This window comes from Macrobrachium nipponense, chromosome 35 (assembly GCF_015104395.2).
Source record: "Macrobrachium nipponense isolate FS-2020 chromosome 35, ASM1510439v2, whole genome shotgun sequence".
Classification (NCBI taxonomy): domain Eukaryota; kingdom Metazoa; phylum Arthropoda; class Malacostraca; order Decapoda; family Palaemonidae; genus Macrobrachium; species Macrobrachium nipponense.
In genome coordinates this window covers 52,244,589-52,268,402 of record NC_061096.1, presented here as the reverse complement: position 1 = coordinate 52,268,402, position 23,814 = coordinate 52,244,589, and the positions used below count along the sequence as shown (strand labels likewise).

General features: G+C 37.8%; 1 protein-coding gene across 4 annotated transcripts in view; it reads left to right on the top strand.

Moving 5' to 3' along the window:
* LOC135208766 (KAT8 regulatory NSL complex subunit 3-like) overlaps positions 1-23,814 on the top strand; it is a 151,055-nt gene that overhangs the window by 123,925 nt on the left and 3,316 nt on the right. For 2 of the 4 annotated variants that reach the window (XM_064241276.1, XM_064241277.1), the window contains exons 16-19: positions 16,873-17,170; positions 19,738-19,832; positions 22,947-23,144; positions 23,294-23,591. In XM_064241276.1, coding sequence (XP_064097346.1) covers positions 16,873-17,170; positions 19,738-19,832; positions 22,947-23,144; positions 23,294-23,591 — 889 coding nt within the window. The remainder of the gene's footprint in view (positions 1-16,872; positions 17,171-19,737; positions 19,833-22,946; positions 23,145-23,293; positions 23,592-23,814) is intronic. The other 2 variants (XM_064241278.1, XM_064241279.1) reach the window with 2 other exon arrangements.

Genomic DNA, 23,814 nt, shown 5'->3' with positions numbered 1-23,814 from the left:
AACTTCGAGGGATTTGACGTGGGTGAAGCTGATGCAGATTCAGAAACAGTTGACGATCCTGAAACTGTTTCTCAACCAGATCTTGACGAGATTGTTGCACTCAGCAAGTCCATGGGGCTGGTCGTCGACGAGGACGATATCAATGAACTTCTCGAGGAGCACCAAGAGGAGCTTACGACGGATGACCTGAAGGAGTTGGAGGCCATGCAACATAACGTCGTTCAAGAGGAGTTCTCTAGCAGTGGCGAGGAGGAGGACGACGACCCTATGACAACGGCAGAAATTAAGGATGTTCTAGCAGCTTTTCATAAAGTGCAATCATTTGTAGAAAAGACACCCCGAAAAGGAACATTGTGAAAAGCAGGCAGAAGAATCTTCCTTGGATAGTTATTTTTTAAAGAGGCCTTTAGTAGGAGTAAGCAAACAGGAAGATCCAAGTGATACTACGAAAAAAAGAGAAAGTTAAAAGTGGAGAAGAAATTGAAATTTTGTAAAAAACGTAAAGTATAAAAAAGTAAAAAAAAAAATGTAAAAAAAAAAAAAAAAAAAAAAAAAATTTAATTTCAAGTTTTTTGTAAAGTTAAGTGTTAGCGTTTTGTGCCATTTGTTAATGTTTCGTAAAGTTTAGTGTTAATGTTTCCTGTCATATTTTAATGTGTTTTGTAAAGTTAAGTTCAAGTTTTCTGCTATTTGTCCCTCCTCCTCTGTCGCCACTTTCGGAGATCGCCTCACTCGAAAGGTAAGGTTCCACATTTTACTACATACATACGTATGTATGTACAGTATTTCTTGTACCATGTACACTAATACACTTTATTTACAGGTATGTAGTACATATTAGTGGTAAGGCAGTCCCCAGGTTACAATGGGGGTTCCGTTCTTGAGACGAGTTGTAAGCCGAAAATTGTCGTAAGCCGGAACATCGTCAAAAATCCTAAGAAAACCTTATTTTTGATGCTTTGGGTGCATTTAAAACTATGTAAACTGCATTTTCATTGCATTTTTCATAAAAAAACCTTCAAATATTGATTATTTTGCAATTTTGGTGTCATATTTCTTCGGCCAGATCAGCGTTGTAGGCGTCGTAACCCTGGAACATGCGTTGTAAACCTGGAAATAATTTCTGATAAATATCATTGAAAAGCATTGTAACCTCGGAACGTCGTAAGCCAAACCTGTTGTAACCCGGGACTGCCTGTATATGTAGTTTAAGTTAGGTATTGAATGGTCCATATTGTTGTATTTCATTGTTTATTGGTCAATTTAGCTTTATTATAAAATTTACTGGGGTGTTTTTGTAGGGCTTTGAACAAATTAGGCAATTTACATGTAAAATGTGGTTCAAGATACAAAAAAAATCAGGTTACAAAGACAGCCTCTGAACGGATTAATTTTGTATCCTGAGGTACTACTGTACTTACCCAGTAATTATATGATCAGAGCCCACCTGCCTCCCCTCTGATTAACATTATGCATGAAACAGAATGAAGGGCTTTGCTAAGTTGTTCCTAGTACTGCCGTTGGGGGACGGCACTGTTACATCTACACTGAACAATCAAAGCGCTACCCACGAAACTTGAATTAGGCTGCCAAACGTTGGAAACGATAACTATATATAATTACTGGGTAAGTATATACAAAACCTTATTTTATCATAAAAATATAATGTTTACACTTGTATATTAAGTGCACGAAAGAGATTAATTATGCCACAATACATCAACTTACTGTTGGCAATCGGCAGACTTTAAAAACAAACATGAGGATTTTGCAAACAAATAAGTAAGAAGTCAAGAATGCAAGGAAAGGAAAGAGAGATAAAATAACTTTAAACAAGGAAGCCGTTTAAACAAACAATTGAAGGCATTTAGAAGCTGAAAGTGGCACCAGTTTGTTTAGTACAGAGCTTAGTTACTTTTACAGTAGTAAATAATCGTAAAAAGCAATTGTCATTTGGTAGGTATTTTACAGTAACAAAAATAAAAGTGATTTGGGTAGATCTAGTGTAAGTGAAAGAAACAGGCAAATAATCATCCCAGCCCAGCTGATAAGTCAGTGGGAAGCAGAGTCCTTCTCTCTCTCTCTCTCTCTCTCTCTCTCTCTCTCTCTCTCTCTCTCTCTCTCAGCGCACCAAACACTGACTCGAGCAAGCATTTTTTTTCTTTAATGTATTGCATTTAATTGGTTTCATGTTTTATCATTATATTAAATTTATTGTGAAATAATATTTTATTTTATATGTGGATTGGTACTGCTTCTATGTTCATATCACAGTAAAGATTTTACTGTCCCTTCTCTCCTCAACAATACCACGACGCATGATAACTTAAAATCATTCATTCATTATTTCTCAAAAATATAAATGCCCCCTCCCTATACCTTAAGTTAGCTGTGTATCACCGTAATGACGAATGATTTTGTTAATTGTTTATGCTAAATTTTATTGTGAAAAGCTTTGTTCTTTCATTTACTATTTTGTTAATATTGTTCAACTAGACCGTTTCACTCGGCGCACCGAATACTGGCTCAATTAAGACCTTTTTTTCTCTTTTTTTTTCTGTATTGCATTTGATTGTTCTCTCTCTTTTTTTGTATTGCATTTGATTGTTTTCGTATTTTATCATTACGTTAAATTTATTGGGAAATTCTCTTTCTTATGTGAATTGGTATTGCTTTTACATACATACAGTAATATTTTAACTCTCTCTTCTCCTCTCCTCAACATTCAGTCTCAAGTCAGCTGGGCATGACGTCACCTCACCGTGGTTACGTACAATTTTATACATCTCTTATGCTAAATGCTTTATACTTGTATTTATTTTGTCGAATATGATTATCATTAAACTATATATTGTAAATGAAAAAAGAATTTTAATACAGTTTTAACTTGTAAGACCCAGTAGGCTGTCAAATCCAAGTATAAACTATAGTCCATTCACTTAAGGTAGATTCTTGTGCCTACAAGACGTTTGCTTGGCGGCCTCTGATTGGCTGGTACTGGGAGGTAGGCCGCTCGCTCAGTCTCATTATGAACTTTTTTTTTTTTAACTTTAAAGTAGGCTTTTTTTTTTTTTTTTTTTTTTTTTTTTTTTTTACAGAATTTCAACTTCATCACCACTTTCAACATTTTGTTTTTCATCACTTGGTTCTTCCTTTTTGCTTTCAACTTTCTGTTTTTTATCACTTTGTTCTTCCTTTTTGCTTACTCCTGCTAATGCTGAAGGCCTCTTTAAAAAATAACGATCCAAGGAAGATTGCTTCTGCCTACTTTTCACAATGTTCCTGAAACAACTCAGGCAAACGTCATTGAACTGTGCAAGTATATGACCTGTGTGAGCCTTTTCGGGGTGTCTTTTTTTTTTGATAAACGATTGCACTTTATGAAAAGCGACTAGAACATCCTTAATTTCTGCCGTTGTCATAGGGTCCTCCTCCTCTTCCTCGCCGCTGCTAGAGAACTCCTCTTGAACGACGTTATGTTGCATGGCCTCCAACTCCTTCAGGTCATCCGTCGTAAGCTCCTCTTGGTGCTCCTCGAGAAGGTCGTTGATGTCGTCCTCGTCGACGACCAGCCCCATGGACTTGCCGAGTGCAACGATCTCGTCAAGATCTGGTTCCAAAACAGTTTTGGGATCGTCAACTGTTTCTGACTCTGTAGCACCAGCTTCGCCCACGTCGAATCCCTCGAAGTCTCGGGCAGATACGGCATCAGGCCAGAGTTTCCTCCACGAGGAATTCAAGGTTCGCCTCGAAACCTCCTGCCAAGCTTGGTCGATGAGTCGGATGCAAATGACGATGTCGAAATGCTCCTTCCAAAATTGACGCAAGGTGAGGTTTGTGGTATCAGTGATGTCGAAACATCTCTTGAAAAGATGTTTCGTGTACAGCTTCTTAAAGTTTGCTATCACTTGCTGGTCCATGGGCTGGAGGAGAGGGGTGGTGTTGGGCGGAAGAAAAAGAATCTTGACGAAGGAATACTCCGCTAGGATATCTTCCTCGAGGCCAGGAGGGTGGGGAGGGGCATTGTCCAAACACCAGCAGACATTTCAGGGGGAGACGCTCCCTTCCAAAAATTTTTTCACTGTCGGGCCGAAACACAGATTTACCCACTCTGTGAACAAAAGTCTCGTTACCCAGGCTTTTGCATTAGCCCTCCACATCACTGGAAGCTTCTCCTTCAGCACTTTGTGGGCCTTGAAGGCTCGAGGAGTCTCGGAATGATACACCAGTAGGGGCTTCACCTTGCAATCGCCACTGCCGTTTGAACAAAGTGCGAGTGTAAGCCTGTCTTTCATAGGCTTGTGCCCGGGTAGCTTCTTCTCTTCCTCCGTGATGTACATCCGACGAGGCATTTTTTTCCAAAAAAGACCAGTCTCATCACAATTGAAGACTTGCTGAGAACTGTAGCCTTCCTTGGTCATCATCTCGTCGAAAGTTTTCTTAAATGCTTCGGCCGCTTTCATGTCTGAGCTGGCAGCCTCCCCATGACGCACCACCGAATGGATGCCAGTCCATTTACGGAATTTCTTGAACCAGCCATGCAAAGCCTTGAACTCTGGGGTTTGTGTTGAAGTCCCTTTCCCTCTGTCGTCTTCCGCCTGCGCAATCAAATCGCCGAAAATAGCGCTGGCCTTGTGGGTGATTGCTGTGTCCGTTACCGTATCGCCAGTGATTTCTTTGTCTTTTATCCAGACGAGGAGCAGCCATTCCATCTCCTCGTGCACGTGGGTCCTCTTGCTGGACAAAATAGTGATGCCCTTCAACTGTGTAGCTGCTTTGATGGCATCCTTCTGTTTAAGGATGATGCCTATTGTCGACGGATTACGGCCGTATTCCTTTGCGATCACACTCAATTGCATACCAGCTTCGTACTTCTTGATGATCTCCATCTTTGTCTCCAAAGAGAGCATGCGCTTCTTTCCGTGAATGCGCTTCTTTCCGTGAATTTCAACTTTCTTGGGACCCATGACTATGTTATCTTGTACGTAATTTACGTATAAGTTACACAATAAAGTTTTCGCACAACACGATAATAGTACTGCAACGAAATCACTAACAAATTTACGTTACTAAACGAAATCGTTGGACCGAACGAATGCCGTGTGCGTACGATAAAGATTTTGGTACGAAGAGGCCAAGATAGGTACGCCACCATGTATACGTATAAGATGCATGATGGGAGGGATGCTGTCAAATAGGAGAGAAGGATTTCATGGTGGTGACTAGCATCAGGAACCAATGGGAGAGCAGGAGGATGGTGGCGAGTCTACTAGTACTAAGATGGCGGCGCGCAGCGTGAGTTTCAAAAACGTTATCCGGGCGAATCTCGGACTTTCAGAAACCTTTGGTATCTTGAAAACTTTTCGTATGTAGAGCCGTTAAATTTTTCTCATTGGCTTTCGTATCTTGAGTTTTTCGTAAGTTGAGCCTTTCGTATCTTGAGGTACCACTGTACCTGTTTTTATTTATCATTGGATTTTTTAATAATTTATGTCAGTCATCAAGATAAAATAAAACTTGTGTTTTCATACATTACAATCACCCTGAATACGCTGTTGCCTACAGATTTTAGATGCGTGTAATATGTGAAGAGAAAATTAAGAAATGTCTTATTATGTTGCATCTGTACTTGACTCGGCCTGAAAGGAAGTCAATCTTCCTTAATTCTTTGTTGTTTATTACTTCACTGAGATTACTAATTTCATATCACTCAAATAAGTCTCTGATATCTCTTTCGTTTGAAAGTACGTATATTCATATAATAAAATTAAAAACAAATATTCTGAAACAACCTAATTAAAGCTTATAGGCTGAGTTGAAGAGTGCAAAGTCTGTTCACAGAGTTTAACCTTCTTTGCTGGACTGAATTCCATGCTTCCAGCCTAGATCTCGGCTAACATTACCAGATGCATCCATCTGATTATTATTATTTTCCTTATCAGATATGTCCAGACATGCTGTATGTTATTGGATTGAAAATGTTCGGCAGTCATAATGGGAATTCAGTGTATTTAATTCAAGAAAAATATAATGATGTATTCTCTCGGCAATACTGTCAACTTGAATCATTTACAGATGCAACATAAAAGACATATTCTTCATTTTCTCTTCACATACTACATGCATCCAAAATCTGAAAGCACCAATGTATTCAGGGTGATTTTATTGTATGAAAATACAAGTTTTATTTCATCTTCATCGTGTTAATGATGGAAAATCCGATGATAAGTAAAAACAGGTATAAAGAATCAAATACTTCTCAATCCACTTTTACTCGTAATTCCTTTGTGTTTTATCTTATTGATTTCAGAAAAAGATGACTTTCCTAGCTTGAGGAAAGCGTGAGATTATTGAAGAAATATAAACATATTGCTAGTTTTCTAAGCCACAGACGAAAATAATGAGACTGAGCAAGCGGCCTACCTCCTAGTACCAGCCAATCAGAGGCCGCCAAACAAACGTCTTGTAGGCACAAGAATCTACCTTAAGTGAATGGACTTTAGATAATCAGTCAGTTCAAAGTACGAGCATTTGTTCGACAAACGATACAAAATTTTCTCGAAAATTTCATTCGAAAAACAGAAAGTTCTACATAAATTTTCAACATACGAGGTACCACTGTAAATGATTCAAGACAGTTATGGATAAGCAGCTGTGGAAGTTGTTTTATCTGTTAAAGGTGAGTAGTACCTAATGTATTTTTATTTATTATGATATTAGTTTTCTGGGAATTTATTTTCAGTAGGAAACTATGTGAGATTATGATTATTTGTAATCATAGGTTGTATGACCTGAGTTATGTTTGGCTGTTAAGGTAGTTTTTTAAGAAAATGGTAAATACTGTTTTGAAGTAACAGTAGTTTTAATAAGAGATAAAATAATTGTTAGTCATATATTTTTTATTCTTAGTTTCATTTAATTTTGCTTTGACGAATGGATAAGTTTAGACGGGACAAGTCTAAGATCACCCTTCAGTTGTCCGAGCCTTTCTTTGGAACGCTAAACAAGCGCCCTTGAAATTTCAAATGTTTTGTCTTTAACACCGCTCCTTTTTGAAGGAGGTCCTGAGAGTATTCTATTAACTCCGGTGTTGGCTCCTGATAGAAGGTGTTGGGTGGAGGTGGACCTTCGATCCAACTCCAGCCTAGGCCTCTGGATACGATGCTTTGTGCCCAATTGCTGAACCCCCAACGATGACGAAAGTGGTACATCCTCCCTCCTACCTGTGAGACCTCGTTGGGCTGCTGATGGACGTGTTCCGCGGCCCCTCCTTGCAGCTCTGGCACGGCCGGTTGCTCTGCTGCCAGCACATTGACGAAAGGAACCTCTAGCCCTGCCCCCCTACCGAACCTATTGAAGGCCTGAAATGCCTGGCTTTCATAGGTCGGATTAAAAGCAGGGGAGACAGCAAAAGAGGCCGAAGGTTGCTGCTGTTGAGGTTGCGCCAGCAGAACGAACTGCTGCTGGGGCTGGGCCTTAGAGGTGGAAGGTTGTGGCACTGGGACCGCTTGGACCAACGCCTGATGTTGAGGAGCCTGGAAAGGCTGGAACCTCCTAGGCTTCTCCTTGGGCTTGGAACTCGAGGAGGAGGACTCCGACTTCCTCTTATATACTATGCCCCAACGAACTTTTATGCTCTGGTTCAGGCGTGCAGCCTCGTGTTGCACTTCGTTAACAACAGAGGCCGGAAAGAGATCTGCACCCCAAATGGACGAAGCCAGGAGCTTATTTGGCTCATGCCTAATTGTTGATTCGGCTAGGACATGCTTTCTGCAGTTTCTCCTAGCCACAGCAAAGTCGTAAAGGTCGCATTGCATGCTAAGTTGTAACGACTTCGCAATAACCTTAAACAGCGGTTCTTGTGCATACTCAAGAGCCGCTGTTTCTGTCATCACCAAGGAGTTAAGAGACCTAGCAAGCCTTGTCCTAGCGTCGAACTCCATTTGAATCAAAGTATCAGAGAGCCTAGGTAGACGTTCACTAAATAGAGTGATTGCACAGTCTGGTTTAAGCTTCCCTACTGAGAAGGTTGCCGGCAGGTCTACCCACAGGTCATCACCACATGGAAGCAATAATGATGTAGAGTTGGTCTCCCTGAGTTGTGGCATAGGCTCATCTCTCGTAACCGCCTGAAGGGTGAGTTCTGCTACTTTAGTCGTGAACGGTAACGGGTTCTCGTCATCTGTGGTAAACATTGTGAACGGACTTTTGAGGGCCGTGACCTTGGTATTTGCAGTTCCACTCACCCAGACTGCGAACCCACGCCTGTTGGGCTTGGTCCCTGGAAAGGATTACAGTTTCCTTTGGGACCTTGTCCTCCCTGACTAAGGCAGACTCCGTAAGGTGGACGTAGCCAATGAAAGGAGCCTATAACCCTGGAGGGTAGAACTCGAAGTCCTCAAGTTTTCGAGTACCACAGCCCTCGATCGTCAACATTCCGTTTACAAAAGGAGTGTAGTTTGCCACCCTCCAAGGATTACTCGGATGGAAAGGAGGGAGAGTGGAACAGTCTGGCATAACCTGACCTGGTGCCAACTGACTGGGATGCACCATACCTGACACACCCTGCTGAACCCCCGCCATTAAGGACTCTTGGGTACCTAACCTCTTTAGTACGTCTTCAAACCTTGAAGTAACTGTGTTTACCAAGTTGCCTAAATTCCCGAGCTGTTGCAATATATTCGTGGCGAACATATCTGGATCAAAGGAGGAGGACTCTGCCTTCTCTTTTGGTACCTTATGAGGTAACTGGCCCTTGGAAGTTGATGGTATGGAATCTGAAGGGGTAAGACTTCCCCTTCTGAGACTTTGGCTTCAAGGACTTTGATAGGGACTTCTGTCTGGGTTTGTCTGCTCCGGGATGGTGAGCCGGAGCTTTATGACTGATGCTATCATATGATCTTTTGGGAATGGATTTTGCTTTTTGCAGTAGTTTAGAGTGAAGCTTACTTTTTACTTTAGGAATTGCCGAGAGGGATTTCTACCTAGAAGGAGGTAATCCCCCGGTGAAACCTTGAAAGGAATTAGAAGACGAAGGAGAAAAAGTATTAGAAGCGCTCAAGGAAAGACCCGGAGCACTTAAAAGACTAGCCTCATTACCACTCTTAGTGTAGCCCATGTCTAAAGTCACGGGCTCTTGCTCCATATCCAGAGCAGGCACTTCCTCCATCAATTCCTGCGGCGAAACCTCTTCTGGCTGCCCAGCTACTGCTGCTTGAATAGAGGCTATGATTGGGGCTGCCACCTTTGGGTCCACGTACCCCGCACTCTTTCCTGCTGGGAAGATTAAGGTAGCCATTTCTTGTGAAAGGATATATGGCTTCGCTTTCCCAACGTTGAGCCCAAAGCCGCCCACCCATATCTTAAGGGTGGAGAGAGCAGCATCTCAGACAGACTGCGAGGCCTGTAAGAGAAGGATATTGTTAACCTAGAACTTATCTTAACCCTCTTACGCCGATTGGACGTATTAAACGTCGAGTCAAAATGTCTCCCGTATGCTGATGGATGTATTAGACGTCGACTCAAAAAACTTTTTTTTAAAATTCGCGGAAAAATACTTATAGGCCTACCAGCCGAAAACTTTTGAATCACGTGGCTTGGGGGATGCTGGGAGGTCACGGATCAAGGCGTTGTTTTGTTTACAATCGTTACGTAGGCGTGCAAGCGCGAATTTCTTTCTTATCGCACTGAAAAGTATCAGTGACACATCTCAGAAATTATTTCGTCACTTTGACATAACTTTTGCTCCATTTTAAATTATCCGTTACATGGAGTATTATATATGAAAAAGGGTGCAATTTCTTGTAGAATACAATAGAAAAATACTCATGATTGTAGCTTTTATCAGTTTTGAAATATTTTCATATAAATAACGATAAGTGCCAAAATTTCAACCTTCGGTCAACTTTGACTCTACCAAAATGGTCGAAAAACGAAATTGTAAGCTAAAACTCTTATATTCTAGTAATATTCAATCATTTGCCTTCATTTTGCAACAATTTTGACGTCTCTAGCACAATATTTTGATTTATGGTGAATTTATGAAAAAACTTTTTCCTTACGTCCGCGCGGTAACTCTTCGAATAAATTTTGTTTGTGCGATTGTCCTAATGTTTCCACCATTTTAAATTTGCCTTTACATAAAGTTTTATATATGGAAATGTGTGCAATTTCATGCACAATACAACTAAAAACAACCCATGGTTGTAGCTTTTATCAGTTTTGGAATATTTTCATATAAATAACGATAAGTGCAAAACTTTCAACCTTCGGTCAATTTTGACACCACCGAAATGGTCGAAAAATGCAATTGTAAGCTAAAACTCTTATATTCTAGTAATATTCAATCATTTACCTTCATTTTGCAACGAATTGGAAGTCTCTAACACAATATTTCGATTTATGGTGAATTTATGAAAAAAAAAAAATTTCCTTACGTCCGCGCGGTAACTCTTCCGAAAAAATCAGAAATTTTTTTCTTGCGATTGTCAAAATGTTTGCACCATTTAAAAGTAGCCGTTACATAAAGTTTTATATATGAAAATGTGCGCAATTTCATGTAGAATACAACAACAAATGATTGAAGGTTGTAGCTTTTCTCTTTTTCAAAATATTTGCATATAAATCACGATAAATAGAAAAAAACTAAGTTTGGTGAACTTCGACTCTACCGAAATAGTAGAAAAATTTTAAGCTAAAACTCTTACAATCTAGTAATATACAGTCATTTATCTTCATTTTGAAACAAATTCGAAGTGTCTAGCACAATATTTAGATTTATGGTGAATTTAAAAAAAAAACTTTATTTCCCTCCGCGCGCCGATTCGCAGCCGCAAATCTCAGAAATGCGTACGTCTCATTCTCCTAATATTTGCTCCTTTTCATATTAGGCGTTTTATAGAGTTTCATATATGAAAATGTGCGCAAATTCATGAAGAATACAAACAAAAATATTCAAAAATATTTGAAGGTTGTAGCTTTTCTGAATTTTGCAATATTTGCATATAAAAAATATATATATAAAAATTTCTACATTCGGTCAACTTTAACTCGTCCGAAATGGTCGAAAACTGCAATTCTAAGCTAGAACTCTTACAGTATCGTAATATTCAATCATTTGTCTTAATTTTGAAACAAATTGGAAGTCTCTAGAATAATATTTAGATTTATGGTGAATTTTTGAAAAAAAACATTTTTTTTACGTCCGCGCGTTACGAATTCATGCATCATTTTGTGATAATATTTTTTCTGTGTTGCTTTGATCGTTTTACAATGTGTTATATATCAAAATGATTGAAATTTAGTGTACAATACAACGATAAAAAAACTAACTCATTAGCTTTAACCGTTTTTTGCACAGCTCAATTTGAATACAATTATGTATGAATCTTTTTTTTGTCGCTACCATATATCGCATTATTTATATATGACTATGATATTTTTTTCATTTCTGATGGTTGCATGCTAAACTTCAGGCAATGACAAAAAAAGGAGCCAAAAATGAACGCTTAAATCTTGAAAACTAAGCGCACTGTGATTTTTTGAAAAAATTATTTTTTCCGCTTCCGCGCTCACTCCAAACTCGCCTCGGTATACGGGAGAAGTTTTGGTTTTCAGGGCTTCGGCGTAAGAGGGTTAATATTCTATAATTAATGCTAAAATTATAGTATCTTCAAAACCATACCATGTTAAATATGAATGACCACCCTAACATCAGATGTGAACCCCGAGAGGAGAGGTAACTTACATCGGAGGTAACCCGTTCGACTAGGTCGTAGCAGGCGTAACAGTTCTTATGATGCCAGACTATCGAACCTTCGAGTTGAACGGTGCAGAAGGCGAGGCTCCGGCAAACATCATGCCCACAAGGGTCTTGAATTACAGCGTTACAGCCAGCAACCAAACACCGGGTGGCCTGTAATGTTATATAATGATACATTGAGTACCATTGGTAACAGGTATAGAAAGTTCATGGTAAACATTAATTAATGCCGGAGTATTCCGGGCTAATAAAATACGTCCGACTCTGCCAATCTTGCTATGTACCCTACTAAGCGTTCCGGAATTGTAGTAGCAGGAAGTAGATGTATTCCGGATAGACCGGAGCACAGACTACTAACCCACTGGCGCTACTCAATAAAACCGGAAAGGAGGAGCACTAGCGAAAGGCGAGACCGGGACGGTGGAACCCGTAGGTTCCCTAAGTTAAAATAACAAGAGCGTATACTCAATAACATAAATAAACAAATAAATTTATAATACAATAAAATAATATTCGCCTGACGGAGGCATGAGCCACCGTAAAGGCGTTCACCTCAAAGACTCCGGATAGAGCCGGAAGCCTGTCCCGCCATTAGGCGGGGAGGGAATGTCCGAGGGCGAGAAGGGAGTAACGATCCCAAAGAGCCGAGGAGGGCTGAGCTCACCCGAGCCAGGTCGGGACCAAGGCTGGGTAAAGCAAAGCTCCTCCCCAACACTGGGATGAGGTTGGCTGAGAAGCGTCACCTGCACACCAAGGGCCTGTGGGGCCCCCTTCCACCCCTCCACGAGAACTCGGGTCGGTCGTCAGGGACAACGTGAGCGAGATAAGCACCCACCTTGGTGGGGGGAAAGGAAGGTAGGTCGGTAGAAGGAGACAATCACGTGACTGCCCGGCTCCCTCGCGGTTGCATGGACCACGAGGGTGGCCGAGAGGGAGGCCTAAGGACTAGCCTAGCTGACCCGTACACACAAAAAGAAACATATTACAAAAATAAAATGATAAAATATGTACTGAAGGCAGGGGGGGGGGGGGGGGGGAAGAAAAACAAGGAAGAGGAACAGAGATGTCCTAGGAGAACCAAGTAAGACCACCCGATAAGGATGGGCCTAACCAGGAACTCCCAGAAGCTGGCCAGGGCTGTAACGTAGAATCGAAGGACAGGCAGCCAGGGAAGGCTATGACTAGCTAAAAGCAACAAAATAAACAATATTCTTAACTAAAATAAAGACGTGCATGAAATATAATGGTGGTTCCAGATGAGGCACAAAACAAAGAGACGTGCTCGGAAGGAAGCCCCCGTGCCAGCACATAAAATAAAATAAATACAAAAACATATTCATGATCGTCAAAAACAGCATCCAAAACACTGGAATTGTTAAAGACAAACTGTCATCACAACTCGGTTCACTAAGTATGGGAGACCACATGAAACCGAAGGAGAGACAAAGGGAACGCTCTAATGGCGGCTCAGAGCCGCCGCCGCCGCATGAGGCGACGACTCCTAAAAACCTAAATAAAAAGGGCATGAAGGCCAAAAACACTCCCTAGATAGTGTCAAAACTAAAACCAGTAGTACTTAACTTGGATGCAGAGGGAGATTGACGATCCATGACGAATAAAAAGCCAAAAAAGCAAAAAAACACGAGAGCAAAGAAAAACGAGTGCGTCTCAAGCAGGGCTATCTAAAGGAATGACGTCACAGCCGCTACCTACACGGTGGTAGGTAGTGAGCCATAGGTCGGCTCCCCTTTTCTTGAGGGTTTTTGATGTAGGAGAGGCTAATTGGAGAGGGTCCCATGGTAGTGGTTTTCACTCGCCCCAGAACTATACCGACACCATTTAATAAAGGTGAGCGAGCCAAAATATTCTGACATGTCAAATTTAGCTTTTCTCTGGTATTATAGCAATATTTTACCTTAGAAATAGCGCTAAAGGAACCTATTTCACTGGGCGACACGGCTTCCTCGCCCAGAAATAGATTTTTCCTACGTCAAAATCCCTTTTTGAGCCTGCATTGTTAGGACATTGTACAGGCAGTCCCTGGGTTACATTGTTCTGGACTTGCACAGTGCTTGCCTCATGGTGCTGTTAACCATCATTTTTCAGTGCTGTAAGTAGATTTACTGTGCTGTTACCTGCTTTATGGGGCTGTAATGCGGACTTAGGGCACTTATGGTGCTTTAACATCGCTGTAAGTGCTGTTTATTCCCATTATAATTATGATGATCTGGGTTAAGGCGATTTTCGGCTTACAGCCGGGAACGGAACCCTGTTGTAACCCAGGAACTGGCTTTATTTAGGAATGTTAGTGCATTCTAGGGTTATTTATCACGATAAATAGGGTTAAGAGTTGGAACACAATATTTTGGTGGGAGGGTAGGTTGTGGAAACATATTTTCTCTTTTACCTTGGTGACACTCAATTTTAAAGTAGGTACATTATTAAGAAGGCAGTAAGAAGTGGAGTGACGACAGCCTGTATGAGGTGGAAAGAGGTTGCATAACTATTGGTATCTATCAATAAAAAATTATAAATTCTTATGATATATGCATATGGCCTAAAATGTAATCTGCTGTGGGACGAGTTCTGACCAAAAAAATTTAGTATTTTTATTAAAAAGTTGGAATAAAATGTGCCTGGAATGGGAAAATCATGTTTCATATTAGTAAGTGGTATAAAGGTGTACATATCCTGAAGCTTGAAAATAGACCGAGATCTCAAATCAAATATTGATATATTTTGGACATCAGAAGGAAACATGAATGTGGAATTTAATGTCTGACCCCCTACAAGGAAAATCATACTTAAAAATGTTATGAATGATATTGCTAATTATTTTTTTAACTATGGCATTGCCTCTATTATAATACTGTCTGTGAATTATCATAGTTGAAGAGAATTTGTAGCAGCACTGGGCAATTGGAGAAGCACTATTTGGAAAAGAAATTTAATTAGTACATTGTTTGTAATAGTGATGGTGTGTGATATGGTACAGTAGTACCTCAGGATACGAAATTAATCCGTTCCGAAGCGGCCCTCATAACCTGATTTTTTCGTATCTTGAACCACATTTTACATGTAAATTGCCTAATTTGTTCCAAGCCCTACAAAAAAACCCAGTAAATTTTATAAAAAAGCTAAATTGACCAATAAAAATTGAAATACAATAATTTGGACCATTCAATACCTAACTTAAACTACAAATATACTACTAATATGCACTACATACCTGTAAATAAGGTGTATTAGTGTACATGGTACAAGAAATATATACGGTACGTACATACGTATGTAATAAAATGTGGAACCTTACCTTTCAAGTGAGGCGATCTCCGAAAGTAGCGACAGAGGAGGAGGACAAATGGCAGAAAACATGAACACTTAACTTTACGAAACACATTAAAAAATGGCAGAAAACATTAACACTTCTTTATTATCTCCATCTTCGTTCTCCATAGAAAGCATCCTCTTCTTTCTGTGGACTTCAGCAACATTCTTGGGGCCCATGGCTAATAACGTAAGTAATTAAGTTCACGCACAACACGATAAAGTAACTTACAGTACAACAAAAGCGAAGTCACTAACACAAATTTACGTTAACAAACAAAATACGTATATGTAAACGAACGAAATCCAGTGTTTATAATAACGCTGCCGCAAAAAATGGTCAAGGAATGCCTTTACATAGAGGCATGATGCTGACCAATAGGAGAGCAGGATCTTGTGACGGTGACTAGCATCAGGAACCAATGTGAGAGCGGGAGGATGGTGGCGAGTCTACTCATTTGGCGGCGCACGAGTTTTAAAATTGTTCTCGGTGGTCCGGGCGAATCTCAGGACTTTACAGTAACACCCTTTCGTAACCTGAATTATTTTCATATGCAGAGGCAAAAAAATCTTCGTCTTTGCTTTCGTAACTTGAATTTTTCGTAAGTTGGGACTTTCATATGTCAAGGTTCCACTGTATTTTCATAATATTTACTGTACTGTTATTCTAGGAGTATTGAAGGCCATTTAATGAGAAATTATATGTAGATAAATGTTTCATAAAACAGTATAGTTTAAGGTGTGGAAGGGTTATTTACTTCCACTTCTTCTTGAAGGTTACTTAAGCACCATTCCATGAAGAAAAAAATTAAATAAAAAAATACTTGTGAAACCATGAAACCCTTGTCCTGGCATTTTATTGTTAGAGTTTCCTGCTTATGTATGCTTAACAAGGTTTTATTGCAGTGGTCTTTTTGAATGGCAATTGGTTCTCACTTTTAATTTTGCTGCTTTATGATAAGGAGGATCTTTATGTTTATACTATTTTTTATTATTTAACTATTATAGCCATGCAGTTTGATGCCTTTGCCGTTGAAGTCCTAGTAGATTTTTTCATTTGCCTGTATTGAGTTTTCACACAACATTATAGTGTCTCAGAGAAGTCTTTCAGATGTAAACTTTGGGAAAAAAATAGTGCCTTTTTAAAGTATGAGATGGTGTGCAGAGTACCACTTAAATTCCAATTCCTGAACAAAGACTGATATTTTCCTCGTACAGTAACCAAGTTCTTTGTGACAGGTATTGACTAACAAAATGTGAAGAAGGTAATTTTGTTAGTGTGTTCTCTTGTGATGAAAGTACCTATTTTCTAAATCTGGTAAATAAGATTGGAAATTTCTTAATTGGTACATTTATACCAGTTAATTTATATTTTACGATATAAAAGCATATATTATCTGTGAGAAGTGTGTAGTTGCCATTTCAAGTACGTACCTTATGAATTCATGGAACTGTATGACTTTTAGCATTATTGATCTGACTCAAATTGTTTTGCAGGTTTTTTTTAGTTATAAGATGATATTCGTTTTTCACCAAGTAGGTTGTCAAACTTGGTTCCATCCCATAGAATATACATACTGTATCACTAAGTAATTTAGAATCCTAATACTTCAGCGGATTTAAATGTTACAAATTTCCACTGCCAGACTGGCAAAGATGGACGACCAGCTGGTTATAGGCTAATTTTAGAAAAATTGGATTTATTGAAGGTGCAAAAAACATGACTGCATTACCTGCATTTTCTTTGGTTTCCACATCCTGCATGCTTTTTTTCTCCTTACCAGCAAGGGGCTATAACTGGGACTACTATGAATGTCCCTATGCCTTCCCCTTCTAACTCCCCAGTGTCTTCACCTGCTTCATCAACTGTTGCAACGATATCCCTGGGTTCAATAGCCTCAGTTTCACGTCAGAAGTATAAGATTCTTCAGTCGTCATCAGCTAACGAGGATCAGTATCCTTTTCAAATCTCAGCATCAAATGTAGAAGAAGACCCTTCATCTGATGCCATAACATCCTTTGACAGTACATCAGGCATATTTACAGCACTTCCTGTTCCAGTATCTTCAGCTTCATCATCTGGTATCACTTTTCATTATATGTTTAGAAGTTCCCTTTCCAAATCTCTTTTCTTGAACTAAAACATTTGACAAATGTACAGTTTAAGTTCTGGCAACTCAACTCAATGGACATGGAGGGCTGGCCTCTCATTTTATGACAAACCATAATAAGTAACCTAATAAGTAACCAACACCTCAGAGCTTGTTAGTATTTATGTGGAAATCTCTCATTCTTTCTTCCTGCTATTTGTATGTAAGGTTTTTCATTATATTTGATTATATTATATTTTTAATGTGGAAATACCAAAGTGCAAATACAAGTCAGTAACTGCTTACTCTGAATAAAATCAGTGCAGTGCATACAGTACTTTTATTTTAATGATAATTGTCATTATTGATATCTAAAATGAAAAGGAATGGCTATCATTAATGATAATAAAACAGCTTCATATCATCAAAGCCAAGTTTGTTGCAGTTTGCCTCATTTTCTAAGAGATGTAACCACCAGACACATATTTATATTTTGTTTTCCACCTAACACTAATATAATAGGTATTTTGATTTACAACATTCATCATTCAAGAAAAAAATTGAAAAGATCCATGATCATAGTACAATGCATATATAAAATTACATTTGACATTTGCAAATGTGGAAGTGATAATCAGAGCAAAGCTGTCCAAAAATATTGATATGAGTCAGATGCCCTATATCTGATCAGGTATACAGTGTTTTGTAATGCTTTATACAATGTCACACTTGCATTTGTTTTGTAGATGCATTGTTTATATGCACAGTTAATTACATTCCCTGTTTTATTTGTGCAATTGTATATGAACTAAGAAATACACTTTGTATCATCTGTGTGTACTTGGTAGTCATTGATAACCAAGAAATACAATATTATAAGTTGAAAATGAGTTTTCAAAAGAAAAAGTTTGTGTGGATGTGTAGTCAACAAATTTACCCTAACATATGATTGAAAATAAATTACCTTTAGAATGCCTATGAATAAATGAATTCATCTTTATATATAAGAACATATATTTTAAGAAAAGTTTGCCACTATAGTTTGATTCCAGATTCATTTATACAAAAATGTAAATGTAGCACAGCAGAAACGCACCCAGAGAATAGTTCAACAAATGCACACTTGCACTAGATTTCCTCAGCTAGCTAGCTTGCAAATTATGCTTAACATAAAAGATCAGATTTTGATATAAAGTGCAGGTGCGTTATAAAACTGTATGATTGTAGTAAGTGGGAGAAAGATACAGGGTGGGGCTTGATGGGGCAGTTACACAGGAAACAAGAAGTACACTTACAAGTTTAGACAAAGAAGTGTCAATTATGTTTGTTTTACTGTCTTCTGTCTGGAATGCTTGTGTTGTGTTAAGTATTAAATATGATTTTGATTTTTCTAGACTTGAACATATCCAGTAACTCTCATTTTGATAGTTGAAGTCCGTTAAGTTGAGGTGCCAGTGTATTCATAAGAAAACTTTGAAAACTTAATATTTAATATAGGAAATTTAAACTTAGATCCTGATTGGTTATTATTCTGATTAGTACACTTCAGCTCGTGTGGCATTTACGCTAAAAAAATCAATTTTTGAACCACAGATATTGTATGTATAATTGTCAGACAAAAGCAGAGTTTTGAAGATAGTACTCATTTTGTCTAGTCTCGGAAGCCAGATTAATGCGCTGCCGATACCTTATGCAGTATTGGTTTGTCTTGTTCTTCGAGAAAATATGCAGACTGAATTGAAAAGGTGTTTTAGAAATTTATGCATTTCTAGTCCTGTTGAAAGCTAAAGGTGAAGAAAATTTTTTGAAGTATCTCCCTGGATGAAATTTAATAAGTCTGTTGGTATTTTACTTTTTTTTTTCTTTAACTTTAAAGATGAGTACTCCACTTTAAGTAAAGAGTTAATATACATTGTACATAATGCAAAGGGAAGAGAAAGTTGAAAGTATGGAGGTAGAGTTGTACATGATTTATATTTTGACCTCATTGGAGTTAGAAGAAAGAGAAAATAGAAGTCACTGCTGTTCTTATGAGCAAAGCATATTTTGGTTTTATCATTTTTAATGTGAAAACTATAATATACTACAAATTGCACTCTTACTTTATCAACTTCAGAATCCAGGGGCAATTTGATTTTTACTTTGGCAAAGTTTACTAGTACATACTGTAAATCATGCTGACTCCTATAGTAAAATCAGATATTCAGTGGTTTCAGCTCATTGTATTTGGCTAAATACATATTTTGACAGTTTTATATATTACATATCTATAAAGAAATATCCTTGTATTTAGCATCTGGGATACTAGAATCTCTTTTGTTAATCGAAATGTTAACAATTTCAGAGCTTTCACAGCTATAGTATGAGAGTTACTTAAAAGGAAATATCCCTTCATAAAGTTTGTCATTTTGCATATAAACATAATATACCCCATACAGTTGTGTTCAAAGTGCATGTACACTACTATTTACTGTTATAGATGAAAAAGTATTAATGAAGGATATGGTAATTCTGAAAAAACTGTTTTTAACCGTTCATTTTCATGTCCTTATATCTCAGAAGATTCACCTGCTCAGTTTTCTGCTACATCACCTTCCTCCCCCACCTTGGAGCCCAGTTCCGAGGGAAGTCCTATACTGCGTCAGAGACTGAGTGTAAGTGCTATTAACGACTCGAGTTTTCCTCACCCCAGGGTCAAGTTGCCATCTATCATTTTGCATGTAGAAATGAAGGTGGTGATATTCAGTTTAGATCTTAGATTTTTCCAGAAATTCAGTGATAGATAGCTTTGTTGGGCAGGATTAGAATGGTGATGGTATTGAAGTTCATAACTTCTGAGAAGGATGGCTTATGTAAGTGAAAGTTATTGGATGATTGTATTATTAATAATATTGATAAGATCTGGTGGTATTGAAGTGCCAGATTGCAGTAATTAAAAGATCCATGAACAAAGACTGTTCGTGTATCAAAGATGTCATTGCCTCAGTATTAGGCAAATAAACTTTTAAAACTGGTTCTCTTCATTGTAATTAGTGCCGTAAAAAGTTGATGAACATTTATTGACAGCAGTAATATTGTTTGCATTCCACAGGATCTTTTGAATCCCAACATATGGAACCAATTCTGGGAGGAACTTTGACAGTTTGTTTAACAAATCAGACTTGCATATGATGTAAAGGGAACATCTTAAGTAGTGAGATGTACATTATGTATTGGTGTTTGCAATTTGTTTTGATCATACCTAGAGGAGGAATTTAATCTACTGTATCTGACTTTATATAATTCAGGTACAAAGATATTCATACAGCAGACCCCAAGCGGTAATTTTTTCCCATATGATATTTTGAGGAGCTATTATATTTTTTTAGAGAAAATTCCTTTATATATATATATAGGTTGCCTTGCAACCCATCCTTTTATTTTAATGAAATGTGCGTAAGGAAGGATACTATAAGAATACTATCCAGTTTCAATAGTGTGATACTGACCTAAAATTAATTAAATCCTAGTTTTCTGTGGAACAAAGAGTAATTGAACTGTTGGTTAAAGTAACAGTTTTAAAGAAAAAGAAATTTGTATGGTATAGTGTACTATAATGTTGTGAATTTCCCTTTTGCTTTTGAGTATTGTTGAAAGTTTTATGCATGTGCACGCATAATATTAAAAGCTTAGTGTGCATGTCAATGGAAGTTTCATGCTTCAAGCTTTTTCAAGTACTGCATTTTGTTTACCTTTAGTTTGAGCCGCCTTTTCTTTTTATTCTCATGCATCACTTCCATCATGTCAGGTTTCTGTGTTGTTAATGATATATATATATGTATATTTTTGCATACTTCTGCTGGTTGAAGTTCCTGGTGAGCAGGTTAGTCATTAAGTAATAAGGAAAGTGGCTTTTCTTAAGTGTGTATTCAATTATCCAGAGGTCTTACTGATTTTTTTTATACAAGTGAACTAACTTTCAGTAACAATTTTCAGCTCTGCTTTGAATAATTTTGCTGTGATGCATCACGTGGTAAGTTATTCAAATGTGCCTTCAATTCATTAAACATCTTCATATATAATTGTGAAGGATAATCCTCTCATGTGTACAAATAACCTTTGCAGGATTTCATATTTATCACAAAAGTTCCTCCTTCATAACAAGGGTTGGTAGTCATGTTCCTATATTTACTTGTGTGACAGATTACTAGAAGGAAAATCTGATCATAAACATTTGTACAAGTACAGATTTGTGTTTTACATAGACCTGACGGTAGTTTACCAAGAAATGAAATGGGCTATTTAATGTATTATGCCCTTGATGACACAGCAATAAGCAAGCTTTTGCCAGCTGTCAGGTAAAGAGAATTTACACTTCCCCTCAACCTTTTTAGACTGTGTTGCTGAAATGGACTGTCCAAAAATTTTTCAAAATGAATCCATTAATCAAATACCTTATTTCTGTGCAGGGTAATCCCAGTTGCACAAACTTGTGCAGATTAGGATCATAACGCCCCTTTGCACATTCCAGACTGTCTATGATGCCTAACAACTCCTTACTTCGTTTTTCTTTGTGACCTAGCTATGTCAGCATTGCTGCTTTCCTTTGTAAGGATTTAGCTTTACAATGTCTTCACCATTTGTGGCATCTTATAGTATCATCATGCAGAATGTTGCATTTCGCTTGTATTTTAACTTATTCATGGCTGATTTTTTCATACATTGTATGCAGAGACTAAAGAAAAGTAATGAAAACTAAAAAGTTGCCATCTTAAAAAGTGCATATCCTGTCATTATGTATGTAGTTTTTAAGCCGAACACATTATTGTAATCCAAATCAAGGGAGAAATTCTAAGCCAAACTTAAAATTGAGAAATTGTGAGGATCATATATTTTATTAGGTTAAACTTCCTGACCATTTAGAATTGAAATAACAGAAGAAACAGTAAGGGGTTGGAAGAAGACTGTCTTTTAAACAAGATATGATTCAATCTTAGATTTACTGATGTTATTTTTTAATACCAGGGGTATCCTATTTACTGTCTGTTCTAAATATTCTCAAGCCCTCGAAGTTTCTAATTCTAATAAGGACCCTCATAAATTACGTTAACTTTTAGCTAATGAAACTGGTATTAATAAGTTTAACCAATCTATAGTAAAAGAAGGAAGTTATTTTTTATAAACTAGGAGAGACTTCATACTGTTTGGAAGGTAGGATAAAACTATATTTAATCTCTGTAGTGTAACATCCCAGAAAAATCACGAACATTTGTGAAGTTTGTTAATCTGGAAATATTATTTTAGGAGTTTAGCTTTCATTACTGGTAATATTGTAGCAAATCCTACACCAGTGGATATTTGGAACAGTATATAGTCCTTCATAGTTATTTACTTTTTGCCATATATAGTATGTATGTCGTATTTTTCAGCCATTAGAACCCAACACCTCAGTCAATAAGTCTCTGAACCACTTCCTCTTGGTTAACTTGTTTGTTTTTCGGCTTCCCATTTGCTGTAATTCTTGCAGTTATAGCAGTACTAGTTTGAAATTGGGCCATTACTCCTTGGGTCCACTCAAGATAAATGACTTATGAATCATACATTTATCTACCTCGCAAAAGGTCATACTGTTTGGAAGGTAGTTAGCATTTTTAATTAGCAGCATGACGTATGAAAAAATTATTGGTTACCAAACATTAAAATTGTTCACAAACTTATTTAAAATTTGTCATTTTACATGGTACCGTTTGCTGGATTTAATTTTTATAGTTTGTTTTCTACATTTTCAGGACAACAGTAATCTTAGCAGTATCAGCAATTCACCAGGAAAAATGGCTGTAAAGAGTGTAAATTTCACTCAGTTGGGTAACATTTCTGGCAAAATGATAAAGGAAGTTCCTCCTATGTTTTCTCCATTGTCAGTGTCTGTGACTACAGCTGTTACCACTAGTGCCACGACTAGCACAACAACAGCCCCAGTAAAAAAAGTATGTATATCTTTTTTTATCTAGTTTCTTTATGAGGAAGGGTTTTCACTTAGTTGTTTAACTGTTTCTTTCTTTAATAAATTAGTGGTGTTACATAATACTTTGGTTGTACTACTGTGCTACATTATTGACAAGTTGTGTTTTTTCAGATTGTTGGCAGTACCATAGTAACTCCTATGGGATGGAACAAAAGAGGAAGACCATCAACAAAGTCAAGGCCATTGTTACATAGTCTAACTACAGCTAAAGTAACAGCAGACATTCAAGGAACAAGTTTGGCATCATCCTTAGGAAATGTAATAAGTTTAGGAACGACAACCAGCCAAATTGGTAGCCGGGGTGGCATTGTTAGTGTCAGTTCAAAAGGAAGCACTCCTATTACCACTTCCATCATTTTATCCAGTTCAGATTCAGCAACTGACACACACCAGGTGCCAAACCTAAGAAGTAAGTCTTCTATTCAATGGCACCTTTTTGCTGTTAACAACTTTTTGTTTTGTTACATGTATAATAGAAGATTAAGACAAGGCGGAGGTGAAAGAAACATGATTCCAAAACCTCAAGTATAGCAGAAACCACCACTTTTGAAGCAAAAGAATCAAACCATTTAAGTAAGAACAATATCACTAAAAAAAAAATATTTGAGAAAGGAAATATGTACCTCCCAAGT